Here is a 21,461-nt window from a genome sequence, read left to right on the forward strand (position 1 = left end):
CTCCTCCTCCTCCCACCGCATTGTCTTACAGCAGTTATGTCCTCTAGTTCCTTTGAACGGCCTGTGGCGCAACCATCAAAAAAAAAAAAGAAAACCCCCAAGACCATTCTTCCCCCTCTTTTCCATTGAATGGAAGCAGAGCTTTTATAACCCCTCTGTCCCGTCTCCGTACACTCATAAAATAACACCCCCCCCCTCCCTCCCCTCACCCCCCCCCCACCCCTTTACCAAAATTACTGCTTCTTTTGTGACAGGGTTGCGGGAGGGGGGGGGGCAGGGTGCATTCTGGGATGGCTCGCGGAGGACCTGACTGCCATAACTGCGATGGCACTGTTGGCCTACGTGTGTTCCAGGCCGGTATATTTGAGGTGTCATCTTTCAGCAGACCGGCTCCAGCGGTACCACCGCTAGTCATCCAGCTGGAAAGAGAGCGAGAGAGAGCTCCTCTGTTATAATAATAAACTTTATGCATAAAACAGTTTTCACACATTTATGTTCAAAGCGCGCTCTCAAAAATACAAGAGAAAAGCGAGAATGAGAAAGAAATGGAAGAGGAATAACAAACAGAAAAACGAATAAATAAAGGAATAGGTAAAACAACAAATATAAATGCTAATGGAGCAGTTAAAACAGGCCGTTTGAGTAATGCGCTGTGTTAATGTGAGTGAGATGTGGATTCGGAGCGGCGGCAGCTACAGGTGATGACAGACAGCGGAAGAGGAACAGGGCCTGAGAACAGAAGCCGTGCGGGACAGTGGCTGGCCCCCCGTCACGCTGTGACACGCTTCCAGTGTTCCTGGCCTCCCCTCGCCCGCGACCGCCGGGTTGGGGGGCGTGCAGGGGGGGGCGTCCAGCTCCAGCTCCAGCTCCAGCTCCACTCAGGCCAGACCGACCTCAAACACCTGGGTTACTGAAAACCTGTGAGAGAGAAAATACATTTACTCGCCCTGGCTGCTCACAAAAGCCAGGGAACAAAGGAGAGGCTTAAGAGTATAGCTTTGCCCCAGTAAAAAAAAAACTAAGGAAAAACTCAGGCCTAGAGTGGAAAAGTACTTGTTCCAGTGCTGTGATCACCGTTCGACAAGGTTGCAGTTTCCAAATACGACATACATTTTTCCATATAATCCATACTGCATTCACGCAAAAAATGTATCTCTCAGATGCATAAAAAAAGCCCCAACTGGATTCTATTTGAAACACGTGGTATATGCAGAAGAGAAATTAAATATGTGAAATCCCTTTTGTATTATAGATTAGGAGGTATGCAGCTGATTTTTGTGAAAAAAAAACATGGCGATTAAATATCCAACCTATATGATATTAGTATATATCGGTATTTTGTGTTTTGAATATTAAATATATTATCACATCTGCACAGCCAGGCAGGAATTTCTTATGATTGAGTGTCAGGGTATCACAGTGTCAAGGCTCAAGTACTTGGTCTACATACTGAAGGAACAGGACAAAGAACAGAGATTACCTGGGGAAAATAGGTAAAGATTTTTCATTAAATTAATACAAATCAGACCTCTACTCTGTGGACTGTCTACATTCTCTCTCTCTCTCTCCTTGGGTGACACAAGCACAGATGCTGGGCATTAGAAATGTCATAAGGAATAAAGAAGACAGAGACCGAATAAAGAGATCTGTCTTCTGAGATTAAAAATAGCAGGGGTTTGGGGTTTGGGGGGTCAAAGGGGGGGCTGGAACTGTCCTGAGATCTCCTGGCGATCCTCCAGAGGGACAAGCTGCTGGAACCAAAAATTCTCCGCGGAGGAATTCTTGCCTCTGGAATCGGCGTAGCTGGGATCGGTACTGTTATGCTGCCACCTATCGTCCGCATGATGACATGACAACTAATATCAGCGCTCCATGCTTCATGCACGTTGATGACAAACACAAAGGAATGCACTCAAATTATGTTAAAAAATAAACCAGGAAAATTTAATTAACAAACAAAAAAAGGTTCCAGTGGCTATGGTATTTTTGGAAAGATTTTCTGTCTGCATTTTGAATATGCAGCCATTTCTGTTTTTATTGGGCAGAATGATGGCATGTCCTTTATATGCGTATGCTGGTGTGGGCTGTGTCATTGCATGCTTTTGTCCTTTCACTGACATGACAAAGATCCATTTGGAATGGAACATCACCCAATAAAAAGTTTGTTTTGGGTGTGTTTAAAAGTGTTATTTTTCCCTTAGCGACAGAAAGTCTACCACATCAGACCTCCTAAAAAACCTCTCTTTAAAGTGTGTTTTCAACAATACCATGATCTAACTTTAAATGAGATGCTAGTTCTTGACAGAATGGAATTAGGACCAGCTTATGTCTTACTAGCTACCACATTCTGTGGGCCCAGGGTAGGGACTTCAATTGTCTGAAGTCACTGGATATTAAAGTGCAAAATATAATAAAACATGTCATTTTCCTCATGTAAACGTCAACCGCTTAATAAAAGATCAAAACAGATCTGTATAATGTGGCGTTCATTTTTGTTGGAGAGAACCACAACAGACAAGCTATCGGATTACCCTGTCTGGCCACACGAATATGGAATTGTGTTCAGTGTGACATCTTAATTGACAGTGGGTGTAACATGATGTCACAAAGGGGAAATAAAACCTACCAGACCACAGGGCTAGGCTAATTCACATTCAGTTCTTTTTACAGTACTACCGCAAACTAAGAAACAAAACATATTTACTGCTTTATCATGCAATGCAGTATGGACTTGACAAATGAAATGTAAGTTCTGATAACATCTGATGCACACAAAATGTTTTAAACCCTACAGAAACGGGATAAATAGATTTGAGGTGAATGTGGGATGGCCTACGGTCGCCTTTTCTCAATGACACACACGCATTGTAGAAATTGTGTTGCTCTAATACTCAAAAATCAAATTGCTCTCACAAGTGAATTTTAAACTCACCTGAACTCACTGCATTCGTTCGCTAGACGTGAGCTACGCAAAGGAAACAGAACGTTAAAGGAACAAGAGCAAACCTGAATTATGACGCGTAGCCGAAGAGCACCAACCGATTCGTCTTTCAGCCTTGTAATTAACCGGAAGGACCGCTTCCTCTTTGCGAGTACTCGGACACTCTACGAGGAAGTCTTTAGAACCGCTTTCATGTGAAGTCAGGACCCTGAGGTCAATGGCCTTGACCTTTGACCCCATACATCATGTACACAGAAAGGCATAGCTTAAGGCTGAGAAGATCACAAAACAGTCAGTTCTATAACTTCAACAAAAAAAACCCCCAGATCTTTCCATCAAAATGAATAAACAAAACGGTGTTCTCTGGCTTCTGCACAGTAATGTACGCAAGATCACTTTTCCCCATTGACAGGAGTTAAAGAAAATTTGCAGCATGAAAGCATGCATTACATTATGTGCATTAGCAAATGCACGTTACCTGAGGGAGACATCGGCACAAGCTGCTCCCATTTTCACACATTCCACCTTTCCATTGCAAATGAGTCACATGTCTTACCTGACACCTGAAGAGAAACACCCGCCCATTAAATAATCCGGGGGTCACCAGCAGTTACAATTTGTCCATTTTATTAACTTACATTGATGAGGATTTTGAAAATGTGAAAAAAATAAAACAAAGTTAAGTACCCATACCCACAAACATCGGAATGTAAGAAAACTATATGGGGGGATGGAGTGTAGGTGAATCACATTGATAAAATCAAAACAATATTATTCTTTTTTTTATCTTTTACATGACATGACATATGTCATAACACATCTATCAATTATAATAAATAAGAATAAAAGCTCATTTGAACCCCCAACCCCCCTCCCCTCCTGCCCCCCTTGGGAAACGCAACCATTTAACAGTTTACAAAATAGCGAAATGTCTCCCCCTAGTGGAGCATGGTCTGCAGGTCACTTTGCAACATTCTAGACCACCTGGTTCAGATGCACCAAACTCCCATCATCTATACGACAAATGTCTTCTAGAACTGGCAATTCACATTTCCCCAACATGGTTATTGTCACTTGGCTCAGGTTAGTCACATTTTTTTGCTTCTTCTCCCCCCCACAATGCCCCACAATGTCCCTTCCAATCATAACTACCAAGTGATCACAGAGACAATGAAGACAACTCAGACTGAACACTCCATCGCTTACCAAGCAAGTGCAGTGTTCCTTCAACACTCACAGCAATAGAAATGATACCAAAAATAACAAGCAATAGCTTGATCTGTATGTGCATCAGAGATTCAATTACATCCAATCCTGGATCCCAGTTAAGACTCAGTCAGCGTTTGATTACATGACCTGTTGTCTTTAAGTCAGATGCCAGCCAGGATCACAGAACTGTGATAGCTTTTAGCATTGCAGCAACCTCAGCTACATATATCCACTGAAGTAAAAAGCAAACACTGAAGGACAGCCAATCAAATTATAATAATCGCTTCGCCCCTCTACCTGAGGGGTAACTCGGTCCCCAAAAAACAGCACATCACCATGACTACCAACACAGGGGCAGAGCATCTGCTCGATGCTGAGTTGCCACGGGAGCAGAGGCCGTTGTGTCATGCTCCTAAACATTCCGACCGTCCGAATGGTCTCAGTGTTCCGCGTTCCGGCGTTTCCGTGACGAAGAAGGCGTGTCCGTGCAAGGCCACCTCTAAGCCGAAGCCCCACCCCACCAGTGCGATGTTCAGCAGGCCACCGGTGATCAGAACTACATTCAGCATCTGAGCGCGTCGACGTGCGTACGTTCAGCTCGGGAGGATCGTGCCACGCGCCATCGCCCGCCGCGGCGAACGAACGCCACAGCACCCGCCGACACAGGATCCCTAGAATTTAAGATCCACGTCTGGGATTGCGGGTAAACCGATCCGACGCTTCTCCTTCAGGGACTCCAGCTCCTAAAACTACAAAGCAAGGCCTGAAAGGATGCTGCATTTTTTAACACTCATAAAGCAAGGAACCAAAAAAAAAAAATAATAATCATAATTAAAAAAAATAAGTCACACAAAGCGATCTCCAGCTGACAGTCAATTCGGGAGCCCAGAAGTCTGGAAATCTCAGGACCGCCACTGAATTTGGAATAGTCCTCGTCATCCTGGACACGCTGATATTTGGTTGCAATCGCATAAGGCAGTTCAGTGCGACGGGCAGTTTAAATAAAAGGTAAAGCGCGTTGGGAGGGGAGCGGAGGGGCTGGCTCGGCGGTGGGTGTTCCCTCCAGCGGCACACCGCCAGTCCGTCGCGGGCGAGCGTGGGACGTCCCGCTCACAGCAGGCCGTCCTGCTCGAAGCTGGAGGGGAGCAGGGAGAAGGAGAAGGGCACGAACTTGACCCCGCCGCCGCTGTAGAACTTGTTCTGGAACTCCACCCTGCGGGGAGAGAGAGAGAGAGAGAGAGAGAGACAGGAAGCCGATGAGAGCGGGAAGGGGAACGCACGCAGCGCCAGAATCAGGGAGGGAGGGAATGCTCCGTGATTGGCTGGTTGACGGGAGAGTGCCGATTCTGAATACTGTGATTGGCTGGTTGACGGGAGAGTGCCGATTCTGAATACTGTGATTGGCTGGTTGCTGGGAGAGGGCCGATTCTGAATACTGTGATTGGCTGGTTGCAGGAAGAGGGCTGATTCTGAACACTCTGTGGCTATTGGCCGTTTGCGGAGGGCGGTGCCGATTCCGAGCACCACGATTGGTCGAGCACTCACCAGTGCAGCCTGAGGGCGTGCAGGAAGGCAGACAGGCCCTCCATCACCAGCAGGATGGAGACGGTGAGGACGGCGAACAGGCCGAACACCGGCACCAGGAACACCACCCCGAATCTGGTGTCCACCCGAAGACCCACCCTCATCACCATGGCCCAGAGCACCTCCGACAGCTCTGCGCGCAGACAGACAGACAGACAGACAGAGACGCAGACAGACGGACAGACAGACACACAGACAGACACAGACACACGCACGCACAGACAGACAGACACAGACAGACAGACACACAGACAGACAGACAGACATGGACAGACAGACACACACACAGACAGACAGACAGACAGACAGACATGGACAGACAGACACACAGACAGACATGGACAGACAGACAGACAGAGAAAGACAGAAGAATCAGAACACAGCTCTAATGAAAGTGCACTCACCACAGACTCTTCCCCTTAAGCGTTTCTCAGGAGACAGAACGCCTAATAGCTAAAGTGCTAATCCCGCCAGAGATCTCTCCACGCACTCGTAACCGCAGCTCCAGCTAGCAGAGAAAATCCCTCTAAAAAGGTACTTAGAGGGTCGGCCCGCGGAAAATCCGACCGGAGTGCCGGTCTGAGCGCCGCTAATAATTTATCACATCTCTCCGCGCCCCGCGCCGGGCAAGCCCAGATAAACACTTCACCCCCCCGGAGTTCAATTTCAAATGGCCCACTATTTACTTTAAAGAACAAGTTAATTCATTTCAAGCCATAATTCACTTCGATCAACATTTTTTCCCCCCAAGCGGTTTCGTTCACTGTTCATGTTTCGACGAAAGGCTGCATGGAAAACAGTTAGCAATCGTTTTAAATAAAAAGAATCCATAAATGAAACCAGTTCTGGGTGCTTTTTAAGAATGGGCTGTCAAACTACAACTCCCAGAGGGCCGTGTGCATGCCGGTTTTCACTCAACTGGCTCTTAAGCTCCCCACTGTGGCACAATCTGACCAAAAGACTGACGAATGGGTGAAACGCAGGTCCCTGCTCACAGGCCAGCTTTCATAAATCACTAAGAGAGGCTAACAGCAGTGTACAGGTACCCCCTGCCCCCCCCCCCCGGCCCTGGCGCGTGTTGGCGGGCGCTGTGGGCGGGGCGTACTCACGGGCGTGCGCCAGGCTCAATGCCCACAGCCGCAGGTAGGAGGCGGTGTTGGAGATGCAGCCCAGGCAGTACTCTATGGTGTGGATGGACTGGTGCAGGAACTGGTCCGCGAAGTCAAACTGAACGAGCACAGAACGAGACAGAGACACCCCCATTGGTCGCCGCACAGAACGAACCGAGACAGCCCATTGGTCGCCGCACAGAACCGAGACAGCCCATTGGTCACCGCACAAAACAAACAGAGCAATCAGCAGACTGCCAGACAGGATAAACTCTTTCCACATTGTAAGATCCGCAGCCCTGTCAGTGGTTTTAGGGCCTAAACAACACTGTAGGTGGGCCACAGCTGTGCATGCGACTGATTAGAGAACGTTAGAGAGGTGGATTGTGGGTAAGGGCGGTGATGTCACCCACTGACCTCCTCGGCCTGGCCGTCCCGGCCGTTGGAGTGGTCGCCGTGACTCCCGCCTTCCTCCATGTCATGCGCCCGCATCAGAGACAGCTCCTCCTCGCTGCTGCGGCGGACGCGCTCGTACCCCTGCTGAAAAACACGCATGCACGCGCGCATGCGTGCGCATGCGGCGAGTGACATCACAGAACACACGGCTGAACTGCATACTCAGGGCAGCGGACGCGCTGCAGAAATGAACACACACACACACACGCACACACGCACACGCGCACACGCGCACACGCGCACACACTCACACACACACACTCACACTGACACAAAATGAGAGAGTAAACATGCACAGATATGATAGATGTTTGTAGCAGAAAACACAAGAGAAACAGGAGAAGACTTAACACACAACGACACGCAGCAGAACACTCAGACACACAAAGTTTGACTACGGCAAACTCGGGCAATGGGGTGACTAAGAAAAACTGAAATCACCGTTTCTCAGACAGACGGGGCCAGCGATAACACACACAGGAAAACGTGCGCAGACAAACAGACGTACACACACACACACACACACACAGACATGCACACACACACACATATTCAAACACGCGCGCACACACACTCACCCGGTAGGACCCCAGGCTGCTGTGGCCATGGTGCAGCCAGTACAGGTAGACGGGTTTACCCAGCAGCAGCACAGGTACGGCGAGCACAGCGATCACCACCAGGAACACCTGAAACCCCGTCTGTGTGGGACAGGAGCACAGAGAAGCACAGCTCACATCGTCATGGAGACACCGAAGCCCCTTGGTCAGAAGTGAAACCCTAAATCTCTAAAGGGCCTGGTCAGAGCAGCGGGATACAGGACCCACCCGCCCTACGGGGCCCACCCAGCATTACAGGACCCGCCCACCATTACGGGACCCACACACCATACAAAGTGGGCCCCCTCCACTTTACGGGACCCACCCACCATTACGGGACCCACACACCATACAAAGTGGGCCCCCTCCACTTTACGGGACCCACCCACCATTATGGGACCCACCCGGCATTACGGGACCCACCTGGCCCGGGTAGAGGGGCGCCACGGCGTCCCCCTGCATGAGGAACATGTTGATGAAGTGGATGAGGATGCTGGGGGCCATCTGGGAGTCGCGCACGGTGAAGGCCAGCCACTTGTACACGATCATGAAGACCAGGTAGCCGAAGAGGCACAGCAGGAACAGCAGCTCCGGCAGGAACACCAGGAGCAGGTTGAACTTCTTCCTGAAGTGTCTGGGAAACAAACACACATGGCACAGGCAGGTGAGGGGATTCTGGGAAATGTAGTTTTATTCCATTCGTGTTTCTTTGTTCTTTGTGGCGAGAGAGAACGCCCCCGGTCACTCACAGGTGGTTGAAGACGCCCAGGATGACCCCAAAAGACATATGAACTATGCCCACGATGACGGACATCTTCATCTTGTAGGAGTTGAGGAATGTCAGACGATTGGATGCCAAGTTCCAAATCTAGAGTGGAAAAAATGCATTATCACATCATGGGTTCAAATACAATTTACTCATACTGACATCCACAATGGGTATATAATGCATCTAATACATAGAAGCAGACCAGAGGCCCATATGCATCTTGAATCCAAGTTTCATCTAAGGACACAGCATTCAACAATGAAAATATGTCCACACAGCTGTATTATCAACACCAAGTGAATATAGGAGATGCAATAAATCTACAATTCTGTCACAAGGCTTCATATTGACACTCATACTGAGTAAACAGTGTGTGCAAGTATACACATTAAATCAAGATAAATGGAGAAAAGCACAGAAACAAAAGTCTCACCGGGTCTATGCCCATAGGGTATGGCCCAGTGAACACGCCGGTCACGTTGGGATCGAGAGCAAGGAAAGCGTTCGAGCGAAGGGTACTCTCCCTGTTAAACAACAAAAAACAAAAACACGTGTAACATCTCAATTGTGTCGCCCGGCAACAACAGCAAAAATCGATTGATCTTTCTCGGCCTTCCCAGCTAAAACGGCACACGCCCCCAGCCACAGTACAGACCCCCCCCCCCCCACCCGACCCTAAACCCCCCCGTGCGGCGACTCACGTCCACTGGTTCTCGGTGAACATGGCCTTCACGCTCCAACCCGAGCCGAAGATGTTGAGCGACTTGGAGAAGCAGTCGTTGTAGATCAGTCCCGTGTAGACCGAGAAGAGGCCCATCATCAGGATGATGTAGCGCCCTTCGAAGAACGTGTTCCAGATCTGAGGGAGAAGAGGACGCAGGAAGGAGCGCGTGATGAAGGAGCGGCGGCGAACCGGGCCCACCGGTTCAGCCTCGCCATCCTGCCTTCAGCACGCAAGGGCAGTGCCCCCCCGCCGGGAATCGAACTCGCAACCTTTCCGTTCCGGTTTTCCTAATCATTACCCCACACTGATGCCCTAACATTTCCACTTCATCAACTTAAAACTGCACACAGTTTTATTAGTTTTTTCTGGGAAACTGACTGCCGAAATAATATCTGAACCTCAATAAAATGGTTCACTCATGCATGCATGTAGGTGCTGATAAGGTTCTACTAGAAACAGCTACTCAGCAAACAGATCCACAAATTCAAAAGCTTTGATGCTGAAAACACATGGATTCAGCTAAACTGGGAAGGTGTTAAAACCATGACCATCTGGCACTAGGGTGTATTACTGGCTGTGTGGACGTGTAAAACTTGACACAATGCATCCATTACATTACATTACATTACAGGCATTTAGCAGACGCTCTTATCCAGAGCGACGTACAACAAGTGCATAGGTTCATGAAGTAGAGGTGCAAAAGAAACACTAGAGTGAAGTAAGGATCGTAGTGCCAGAAGTGACCACATCGATCAGGACTCCAACCCTGTAGAGTAAGCTTGTTCAGCAAGCAAGAATCCTACCAAGTACAAACTAGCACTGGAATCACATCTAATCACACAAAAACAATCCTGCCAGATACACTAACATAATCAAATTATCCTAACTAGGTACAGTGAGCTGAACTATAGGCTAGGGAGGGGTGGGGAGAGGTGCAGCCTGAAGAGATGAGTCTTCAGTCTGCGTTTGAAGGTGCATCCACCATGGTGCCTTCCCCTTGGTACCAGCGGCAATATATAAAACTGTGTAAATGAGATGTGCAAATGTATGCAAATGAGAAGCACATTCATTCAAAATGCTGCGGGCGGCAGAAGCTTTTATTTTTGCTTCAAGCCTTTTAAGGTGTGAGGTCACAAAGCATGAGATTAGAATGTGCTTAACTGAGTGTTCTAGTGCTGATGTCACAATCGCTGCTGGCGACTGAAAGCAGCGGAGCTCCAGAACACTGACTTGGAACTTTGGGCAGAAAACGTTCTAAGAAACCGCACTCTTGAAAGGGGGTCTAACTCCCCTCCCCTCACCTCCCCTCCCCCCCTCCCTCACCTCGTTCCTGGTGCGCTTGAGCTTGCGGTCGTTCTCACACAGCACCATCCACAGGGCGAAGAGCGCCATGATCACACCGTGGCCCAGGTCCCCAAACATCACCGCAAACAGGAAGGGGAAGGTGATGATGGTGTAGGGCGCTGCGGGACGGACAGACAGACAGACAGAACAGACACGGTTATGGCACCGTATCAAAGCAAAGGAAGAGACGCCCAAAGAGACTTGAGTTGTGTCATGATAAAAAAGCTAAACATGGTACAAAATGTATCACAGCCAGCAAGAAGAGAGCGTTTTACCTCAACACACTTGACATTTAATCAAACAATACATAAGGATCTTATTTTTGGACAAAGATCTGATGAGCCTGTTAGCCATCGAGGTTTGGAACTGGTAAAATTGGGAGAAGGCCGGTATAACATGTGCACCCTGTATGGCCTCACCTGGGTTGACCGACCTCCCTGTAGTCCCAACCCCCCGTTTGGCCTCACCTGGGTTGACCTCCCTGTAGTTGCCCACCCCGTAGGCCTCCACGATGTTCTGGAAGCCGGATGTGAACTTGTTGGTCCGTATCAGGGTGGGCGGGGTGTCGCCGCTCGGGATGCGGTTCACAAAGGAGGGGACGGTGGCTCCACTCTTCCTCTGACGGAGGGGATTTTAAAAAGACTCGTCAATCAAACGAAATCAGGGGATTGGGCACATTTAACACTGGCCTTAGACTCATTACCCGAATAATCTAATAACAGTGCTGAGAGAAGTTACTTTAACTGCTCAGGTGCCAGTAAAACTGAACAGTTAAAGTAATATATAGAGTAGGATAGGATGCAGGGGTGGCCGCAGTCACAGGTGTGCACCAGCAGGGGGCGAGCTACGGCGTTACAGCCTGTGACTTTCAGCCAGGCCAATCTGAGACCTTCTCGCTAATGGCCAGACAACCCCTGTTACTGGGTTATCGACATGGTTACGAGGGTAAAAACGACAAACTCGCTCATTTAGAGATCGATGGCGCTCTCTCTCCCTCGGCCAATCACTATGACCCAATTACAAGAGGAGCGTGATGGAAGCTTCCGGATGCGGATGGCCAGGTTAAATGATGCTGTTCGCGGGTGACTCTCGATTTATCGATCACCACCACAGCGCTCACAGCAGGCCCAGCGCAAGGACCTAAACAATCTGTGACGACCCCCAGAGGTCGAAAGTAAGTCCAGAGGTCAGAAGGTGAAAAGTTCAGAGGTCAGAAAGTAAAAGTCCTGCCATGTGTTTCTCCCACCCATGAACTCAGCCCAGCTGATTTCACTGATTAGTTCCACCTCCGGGCTGAGGACTTGTGCTAATTAGCAGATCCAGGCGGTTGGAACAAGATACCGGGTTGGACTCGTAACTCCCTGAACCTGTAATTCACTCACCGAGCCCTCCTCCAGCGCCCTCCGGAGGGCGGGCAGGTCATTGACGGGACACCACACCTCGGCGATAAGGCACTTGTTGGTGACGTCGAAGCTGCACAGGTTGAGGATGTGGTAGATGGCCTTCATCTTCTTCACCTGGATCACCCAGGTGTACACCGACTCTGAGGCCTTGTTCAGCACCTGCTTCAGGTAGTCCTCCGTCCTGTGGAGCACCTGGGACCAGGAATTCGGGGGGGGGGGGGGGGGGGGCATGTTATAACAGGAACATAAAACAAATGCAGAGGGGAGGTGTTCTTCATTGCACAGGAAATGTCTTTCCAAAAGCAAAAAGTAGGCACATGTCTGCTAAATGAGTAGTAGCAGTAGTAGTAATAATAACAGTAATAATTATAGTAATAATAGCAAGAGATGTATGTAGCCAATTTTCATTTAAACTGTACATTCAGATTTTTCAGTGTCTTGGCAAAAATACTTTTTTAATGGGAAGAAAACAGGAAATCACTGAAATGGTGAGGGAAGGAAAGGGGCGTGTGTGTGTGTGTGTGTGTGTGTGTGTGTGTGTGTGTGTGTGTGTGTGTGTGTGTGTGTGTGTGAGTGGGGGTGTGTGTGTGTGTGTGTGTGAGTGTGGGCGTGTGTGTGTGTGTGTGTGTGTGTGAGTGTGGGGTGTGTGGGTGTGTGTGTGGCGCGTGTGTGTGGGCGTGTGTGTGTGTGTGTGTGTGTGTGTGTGTGTGTGTGTGTGTGTGTGACTGGGAGAAAACGCCCACAGCTCAGACCTCATGAAGATCATGTGCTGGCGGATTAATGAGATTCACCCTCGAAGGTGAAACAGCCTGACAGGCACAGCCCGTGCCCTCGTGTGCAGAAGCACAGGCCAGTCAAATGACTCCGGCAGGCGGCTGCCATTTTGCATGCGGGCGGGAGAGAGACGGATCCCTCAGGGTCCTGAGGACCGCATCTTCTGACTCCTCTCTCTCTCCACCCCCCCCTCTACTCCACCGCTCGCCCCCTCCGGAGTCACACTGCTGGGAGTCACCCTCCAAAGCCAGTCCCTCTGCCTCCCATAGCCTGGAGAGCCAGGCCAGCTCGGTGTGTGTGTGTGTGTTATTATTGAGTGTTTTATTAATTTACAAAATCATTTATCGCTTTGAGTACGGAATCGGGGGGTGGGGGGGGTTTGTTGTATTGTGTGAAGCACTTTGTGTTACATTTGACTGGTATGAAAAGTGCTATACAATAACGTCTGATTGATTGATTGACTGATATATCTGTGTCTGTTTGTGTGTGAGTGCATATGCAAGCGAGTGTGTGTGTTGCTAAAGTTTCTGCCAGTTTTACTTCTCCCTCACATTCTTCTTGGTTCTCCCCCAAGCTCCCCTCAAACACACAACGTCACACAAAAGCTGCTGGGGTGGAGACAATGAGGATTTGATTGCTAAACCTGTTATCACCAGATACCACGCTTTTCCTGAGGCCGGCCATGGTTACTGGATATTTCGACATAACATGGCAGGCAGACACACACAGCGCATAAAAAAAAGCTCTGCAGTTGGTATTTGTGGCGTTTTCGCTCAGCACTTCAAAAGAAAACAGCACTGGGACAAAAAAAAACACGCTACACTAAGAAATGGGATACGATATTACGCAAGCAGCGCTTGGCAACTCGTCAGAGGCAGGCCGGGCTTACAGTGTGCAGGTCCTGGATGCGAGTCCGGAGGCCTTCGACCACATCCTTCCTTTCCTCGTTGCTGTTGGGGTAGGGGTAGAGGTGACAGTGGTAGCTGCAGAAGATAAGAAAAAAAACGTCAACTCGGCTGGAAGGTTTCCGTCCGTCGACAGGCAGGCAGGCCCGTCATCCGGTGACGTTTCCCAGGTGCGATGTCGGCCTCGCTTACCAGTCGCAGATCTTCTTCACCTTCTGCCCGATCTGGTCTCCCCAGTAGGAGATCAAGAACACCACGCTCTTGGTGATTTCGCCCTGCGACCGCAGAAGAGGAAGACAAAGAGGAAGACTTAAACAGGGGCGTCGATGCCATGAGAAAGAGTTTTTGACAAGCCTTTGAGACACTGTATCTCTAAAAATAGCAGCGCTGTTTCTCTTCCGGAATAAACTGCATTTATGAGGACACATGTCTCATCATGACACAGTCACAAAGCAGCTTATTTTTGGCCTCAAGCCAACCCAGGCAATAAGATCAAAGTGCAAGTGACATCACCAGTGGGAGCAGAGGCCAGAACCATGTGACTGAGTTGCACAATTTGTAAATAACACAACCCAACCCAACACAACTCAACCCAATCCAATCCAACCCAACCCAACCCAACCCAACCCAACTCAACCCAACACAACCACTAAGATGAAAGCATGAGCAGTGCAGTCTAAGAGAGAGAAGGCTACACAAGCAGGGTTTACTCGTGCCTTACTCACCGTGTCCGGGTCCTCCACACACTCGTTGATCTCTGCGTAGCTGAGGATGGTGTAGCCCTTGCACACCCTCCACAGCATGCGCTCGAAGGCCTCGATCTTCACCCGGTGGATCAGGCCGGAGATGAACCTGAGGAGCAAGCTCATCTTCAACCCAACCACCACACACCAGGCCAAAGGCCGTTCCCTTCACATTCCTCCCAAAACGATAACGGGTGCTTATAACTCTGCCGCCATCTCTGTTTTTCCCACATGGCTCGTTCCCAGAATATCCTGGATTGCTGAATGCAGCCGTGGGTGAATATTCCTGCACTACAACATGGAAATCTGACGGCGAGCCTCTTTCCAGAGCAGATTAAAAAGCACCAGGTGTGTTTTAGCTTTCATCGGGTCCTAAAGTACAGTAGTAGGGGTGGCGGGAGGGGGGAGGCTACGCACCCGAGTTTGGCTCCCAGCCGCTGCATGCTGGTGTAGTCCATCATAGTGTCCTTTTCCAGGAAGGGGAACTCCTCGTACTGCGCCTGCAGGGGCTCCCGCTGAGAAGCAGAAACAGCACGACACCGCCGTCACCGTAGAAACAGGGGGGGGGCCTACAAAACCGCACGCCGTCACCGTAGAAACACGGGGGGGCCCTACAAAACCGCACCCCGTCACCGTAGAAACGCGGGGCCCTACGAAACCGCACGCCGTCACCGTAGGAACGCGGGGTCCCCACAAACCGCACCCCGTCACCGTAGGAACGCGGGGTCCCCACAACCGCACCCTTCCCGTAGAAAGCGGGTCCCCACAGCACGCGTCACGTAGAAACACGGGGCCTACAATCACACGCCGCACATAGAAGCGGGGCCTACAAACCGACACGCCATCACCGTAGAAACGTGGGGGGCCCTACGAAACAGCACGCCGTCACCGTAGAAACACGGGGGGCCCTATGAAAACCGCACCCCGTCACCTTAGAAACGCGGGGGCCCCACAAACCGTACGCTGTCAGTGCAAAACCAAGGGGCTCCACAAACTGCACCCATCACTGCAAAATCCAACAGCTCCACAAACTGCACCCATCACTGCAAAACCCAACAGCTCCACAAACTGCACCCATCACTGCAAAACCCAACAGCTCCACAAATGTCTACACAAACTGCCAGAGACGTGCTAGTCCACAGGGCCTCAGCCAGGAGAGCGCTCCCGCTGCTCTCACACAGGCTGTGCAAACAGGCCTCCGTCTCAATGGGGTGCTTTCTTTCAGCTTCCTTCCAGAACAACAGACCCAATCATCCCTGAGCACTTTAGGATGGTCAGCTGGGCCCTTCCTTTCCTTCATGGAAAAGCATTTCATGGGGGGGGGGGGGGGATGTGACCTTCTGGGACTCGGGCTGGAGCGGGCCCAGGGCCACCATGTGACCGTACGCTCCCTAATCTCACATCTCGCCAGCCCGCTCTGCCAGAGAGGACGCAACGCAGCCCACCACACCGCCAAGGACAAGGGGGCGGGAACGGACTCTGCCATTTGCGGCGGGAAGGGACAGACCTCCAGCACGTCACCGCTCAGCCGGCAACAGCGTGAGCCTGCCAGGACAGGGGGGTGAGAACTCCTCCCAAAACCCCCGCCCAGTTCATTTAGCGGACAGAGCTCAAAGCCAGCTTCTGCTTTGACGAGAAACTGCGGGCGTACCTAATCTATCAGAGGAAATGAGAGAGGAAGCTTCAGCCAATTCTTTTTTTTAGTTCCCTGCTTCTGGCTTTGTTGGGCCGTGAGGCGGGGTCAGGTGACACTCACAGAGGTCCTTTCATCACGGGCCTCTTCAGCTCCCAGAGCTCCGAGCAGCACAGCATGCCCGTGGAGCTGCGGTCACGTGACCACCTCCAGAAAGGACGCGCATTTGGGTCTGCACGCAAATCCGGGAGCGGACGTTTGCATGCGTCGTTACTCCCCGTTAAAGCACCAACCAGACGGCCGCGGGGGAAGGAACTCCGCAGCGGCAGCTGTGGGCAGGGTTCCGAGATGGGGCGGGGACATTTTACTATTTTCTCTAGACAATTACAAGCGGATTTATCCTAAAACACGCTGGCTGGCGCTGTACTTGCTTATTCTACGGTCCCAGGCCAAGCTCAGAAGCATGAGTCGTGTGAGGTCAGTACGGGGACCTGTGTAGTTAGGGGTCAGGTGCACGGGCCTGAGTGAGGGCCAGGTAGAGGGGAACCTGGTGTGCTTGTAGGTCAGGGTGCGCGGCCTGCATGAGGGGAACCCTGGTGTTTTTTTGTCAGGGTCCAGGGGTGCGTGCGGGCCTGCATGAGGGGGACCCTGGTGTGGTTTAGGGCAGGGTTCAGGGGAGTGTGCGGCCGCGTGTGAGGGGTCGGGTACCAGGGGACCCTGGTGTGGTTTAGGGCAGGGTTCAGGGGTGCGTGCGGGCCTGGGGCTGGGCCTAGGGGCCCAGGGCGGGGGACCCACCTCCGCGCCGCGGTGCACAAAGTTGCGCGTGATGCGCAGCATGTGCGTGTACTCGGTCAGCTCCAGCAGGTTCTTCTGCAGCTTCTCCTTGTTCCGCGTGACCTCACTCAGCTCCACCTCCAGCCTCTGCAGCTGCTCCTGAGCACCCACAACACAGCAGGTCAGGGCCGCCCTCCAGTATCGCAAACCGTGATTGGCTGAGGCCGACCGCACAGAGTGTTCCGGCCCAATTAGAATCCGGCGTGTTTAGCTTTGGCCAGACACAGGGATTTTTTTTTTGATTCCAACAGGCCCGTCTAGTTAAATGATTTTTGATTGGTAGGCACTGCCATTTTCTAAATTCACACCCACAAATGGCATTATGAGAAACTGCATCAACAGAATACATTGCACCATCTACACAACTTTAAAAAAAATAATAACAGTGAATTAAAATATAACTTCACTTGCACCATGAATGTCAATACGATAGAAAACTGAAATAAAGCAGCTACACCAGAAGTAACATGAAACAAACGGGACACAGTCACCACCCACCATTATCAACATGACGTGTTTGGGCAGAGGGGCGACTGGGTTGACATCGCCCTCTGGCAGTGGGATGTCCGCCTTCTTGATCTCCCGGAGCAAATAACCTGTAACAGAGACGGGACCTCCTTAAAACAACAACAACAACAACAACAACAACACAACCATAATTTTCTAGAACAATCCTTTCGATGGGTAGGCAGGCACAGTGCCCACATGATAGGCATTTATCGCACCAGTAAACACACAGCCTTACCCTGCCCTTGCAGCCCCAGCCTCAGCCTGTGAGCCTCTGCCCCCCAGCACCCCACCCCACCCCACCCCCAATGAGACTCACTATACCAAAAAAAAAAAAAAAAAACCCAGCGTCAGACTCAAGCCTGAATGGCTGACTTCAGACGGAATTCTTCAGTTGATTAGCGACGGGAACGGACGGACCCTGTGGCCCCAGACGCCGGGGGTCAGCTCCCCACTAATCCCTCCCCCCTAACCGGCAGGGACTTCCATTAAAAACCTGGAATTTCCCCTAAGCTAGCCCATGCTCAGATTCCCCCCCCCTTTCCCTTCATAAGCAAAGACTTAATTTCCAAGCTTGGGCCCCCAATTAAGCCGAAGTTCAAGCACATTGTGCCAGAGTTGGAAAGGGGCGAAGAGGCAGTGTACCAGCGCACCAGTGCGATACACTGCAGTGCGCGTTTTCCCAGGGTGGTAGTGGTGTGGGAGATGTACTCAAGTGTCCCTGTGAAAGCCCACCTGCATCTTTAATTAATGAGTCCCAACTGTATTGCTCTGACATTGCTTTTAGTGCAAAAATATTTATCCTCGAAGTAGAGACCATAAGACAGCGCAGTCAGGCTGCCCCTAGAAATACTAGACAAGTTACTTCTGCTTTCAGGAAGTGAGCTCACTGTGTCTCTCAGTTTTAAACTTGTGACAACAACACGTAGAGCAGTGAAAGGAATGACTCAGCTTGGACGGAAGGTGCCATTTAAACAAATGGATGACGAGTGTCTTGAGAAAGACTATGGATGAGTAGAACACAGTCAGAGTCTTGGTATGTACTACTGGCTTCATTTACAGCCATACCAATATTAAAAGTGCAGAGGAGGTTTGTGTTTCTGTATATTTCACTCATACCATGCAGTGCCTAATATCCACAGTAGTGCTTCAAAGGATGCACTTCAAGCTTTGATGGAAATAGCCAGGCCTTACCCAGAATGCACTTCAAGCTCTGATGGAAATACCTAGGCCTTACCCAGAATGCACTTCAAGCTCTGGTGGAAATAGCTAGCCCGTACCCAGAATGCACTTCAAGCTTTGATGGCAATACCCAGGCCTTACCCAGAATGCACTTCAAGCTCTGATGGAAACAGCTAGCCCGTACCCAGAATGCACTTCAAGCTTTGACGGCAATACCCAGGCCTTACCCAGAATGCACTTCAACCTTTGACGGAATGAGCTAGGCCTTACCCAGAATCCTCTCCATTTCGTCGCACCTCTTGATCTCGCTGACAAACTTGCGCTGGAAGGAGTTGACGGAGGGGTTGAGCTGGAAGGAGGAGACAGAGAAACGCACTGAAAACGCACAGTGGCGAACGGTGTGTCAGTTGGCCAGCGTGCTAAGCGCTAGCATTCACTTCCTCCGTGCAACGACACACCCATGTGCAGGCTTCACAGGGCTATGTTAGGTTCCCCAGTTTGGACAGAGCACCTCCACAGCTGTGACGCCCTGTGTGACCGCAGGCATGGCAAAGTCAAACAGAGAGAGAGAGTGCTCCTAATTTTCAGTATTTGTTGCAAACCGATCAATACTGCTGGCTGTAGTCTGCAAGTAACATTTCCAAGCAGGCTCACGCATCAACGCGCACACAAGCTCACTACACACACACACACACACACACAGAAAATGATTAATGTTTAATTTGTACTCCTTTTTACATAATATGTTCAAACAAGCTGCATGGTTTACAGTCTTCAAAAACGTCAGGATACACTTCCTCACAATATGGTCAACACACTGGTATTTTATTAACCTTCGGGGGGCGGGTTAAAGAATGAAGCCCTAAATTTGAAGTTACTGGTTTGAACTATATATGTGTTGCATCATTTCAATGAACGGAGATTTACAGTCTTCCCTGTAAAACATTGTTGGGCAGTAACAGTTTGACCAATTTATTCTCTGGCTTCCCTTCGGATTCCTGACTTAAATTAATGGGCCTCACAGTTCAACTACATCTGAAGAAGATCAATGTCGGATTCGGTGATCTGTCAAGTAAAACACTAACTTAGCTAGCTAATGAACAACGACTCTGACACAATGTCCCTTCAGGATAAACAATTAGTCCACCGTAAGTTTAAACTATGAACGCAGGCTGACTAGTAGTTTAACATTAAGTTAGCTAATGCACGTTATCAGGCTCATTATCGATGACGTCACAATCATCCGCTAGAAAAAGTATCGAAAGGGGAATCCTGGTGCTACTACAAACAACTTCGAAAAAACCACGAATGTCCATAAGAGTTGAAATTACAATAACGTTACAATGACAGCAGAGGTTGCATAAAGGGGGGGGGGGGGGTTACAGGAACTACTGTATCCTTGACGCTAGCTAGCTAAAACAAATAATCAAGAGCTTTACATATCTCAGCACACTAGTCTAATCAAACTCCACCGTACTCTCCCACATCGACAGATAGGTGTGACATGCCCAGTGTCTTATGACCTTTCGTCATACGAAATTAAGTGCTCATCAGCTTGGCATTTTTAAAGTCTGTGCCAATACCATAATAGTGTAGTATCCGCATACTTACGTCTCTGAATTCGACCAGACCCATTTCTCCCAGTTCACTGATACAGTCGTAAGCCGAGCCGGACTGCAGGAACAGCTGTGACAAACACATTTCTTCACTCCGGAATAACGAACCCATTTTGACGAAGTTAAGTTAGCCACCGACAGAGAAATCCCACTCTCGTCCGTTTTAATTGACCTTTAATTATACTGACCTAGTAGCTGGCTACTACCAACGTACCTGACCGGCCAGTAACCCTGACCAGGGTAGCTAGCAAACCTTAGCCACTTAGCTAGCCAACTACCTGCTGCGTTAAGCCTTCGAGTTCGCCGGCGCCCTGTCAATCATTAGCCAACAAGTGACACGTCTTTTTTGCGTACTTGTCTAGCTGGCTAACATGGTTACTAAAGTACCATGTATATTACCTCGGCTGGGTGTTGCTTGCATCCCAATTTATATAACAGGTACGCAAGCTAACGTTGGCTAAAGCCAGTCTTTCTCCGGTATCCCAATGGTAGCTATCTAACCCATACCGCTAGCCAGCTGCCTCGCTGGTAACCTCCAAATTAATAATTAGCCAGTTAGGAAGCGAGTACGCAAAATATCATTTTTTACACAGTGTTATGACGGGTAACTACCTAGCCAGTACAGGTGTGCTAGCAAGTTATCAAATGTTAGCAGCAGTCGTAAAGAAAGAATCAGCAATACACTGCTACAACTTGCTAGCTAGCCAACTAATTTATTCACTATGCAGAACTACACAATAATGCTCGCGTCTTCGCCCGGAAAACTATTAGCCTCATACTGCTAGTTACACATAACTATTTTAATTCCACCGCAAAGTTACTCGTTTCAACGTAAAGTTATTCGGTGACTAACTAACAGCAAAGTGAACCAAGTTCACCATCCACAGCAAGATATTCCTTCCACGTCGTTACTTCAAAAGGTACCCGTACAATTTCCAATCGGCTCGCGCATACGCAACTGCGGCCGACCATACGCCCTCCCGTGGTTTAAATGGGCGGACGATGTGCGATGCATCAGAAATGAACTGGAAAGGTTCTACATGCGATTCTGGACGAATGCATTTTAGTTGTGTTTAGTACACACAGGAAATATTAGGAGTATGTCCTGTTAACATACAAACACGCTCGCAAT

General features: G+C 49.7%; 1 protein-coding gene across 2 annotated transcripts; it reads right to left on the reverse strand.

The window, feature by feature from the left end:
- Positions 1–3,551: 3,551 nt before the first annotated feature.
- Positions 3,552–21,338, reverse strand: atp6v0a2b (ATPase H+ transporting V0 subunit a2b). Of its 2 annotated transcripts, none has more exons than XM_064353501.1 (20): positions 20,325–21,338; positions 18,984–19,062; positions 17,523–17,620; positions 16,986–17,123; positions 14,975–15,072; positions 14,540–14,666; positions 14,007–14,089; positions 13,799–13,892; positions 12,115–12,327; positions 11,200–11,350; positions 10,712–10,851; positions 9,366–9,523; positions 9,098–9,188; positions 8,645–8,763; positions 8,319–8,529; positions 7,878–7,997; positions 7,261–7,380; positions 6,844–6,961; positions 5,696–5,867; positions 3,552–5,363 (listed from the first exon to the last, which is right to left on the reverse strand). In XM_064353501.1, exons 1-20 carry the CDS (start codon positions 20,439–20,441, stop codon positions 5,261–5,263), a joined length of 2,550 nt encoding a protein of 849 aa, XP_064209571.1. In that variant the 5' UTR covers positions 20,442–21,338; the 3' UTR covers positions 3,552–5,260. The 2 variants fall into 2 exon arrangements, with proteins under 2 accessions (XP_064209571.1, XP_064209570.1); XM_064353500.1 differs by having other exon boundaries at positions 7,261–7,383.
- Between the last annotated feature and the right edge of the window lie 123 nt (positions 21,339–21,461).

The sequence above is a fragment of the Anguilla rostrata genome, chromosome 10 (assembly GCF_018555375.3).
Source record: "Anguilla rostrata isolate EN2019 chromosome 10, ASM1855537v3, whole genome shotgun sequence".
Lineage (NCBI taxonomy): Eukaryota > Metazoa > Chordata > Actinopteri > Anguilliformes > Anguillidae > Anguilla > Anguilla rostrata.

Coding starts and splice junctions, on each gene's coding strand:
- atp6v0a2b (XM_064353500.1), bottom strand. CDS start 20,441: ATGGGTTCGTTATTCCGGAGTGAAGAAATGTGTTTGTCACAGCTGTTC. Junction 7,998..8,318: donor CGCCCCTCTACCCGGGCCAG/GTGGGTCCCGTA, acceptor TGTCCCACACAG/ACGGGGTTTCAGGTGTTCCT. Junction 7,384..7,877: donor GCAGCCTGGGGTCCTACCGG/GTGAGTGTGTGT, acceptor CGTGTTTTTCAG/CAGGGGTACGAGCGCGTCCG.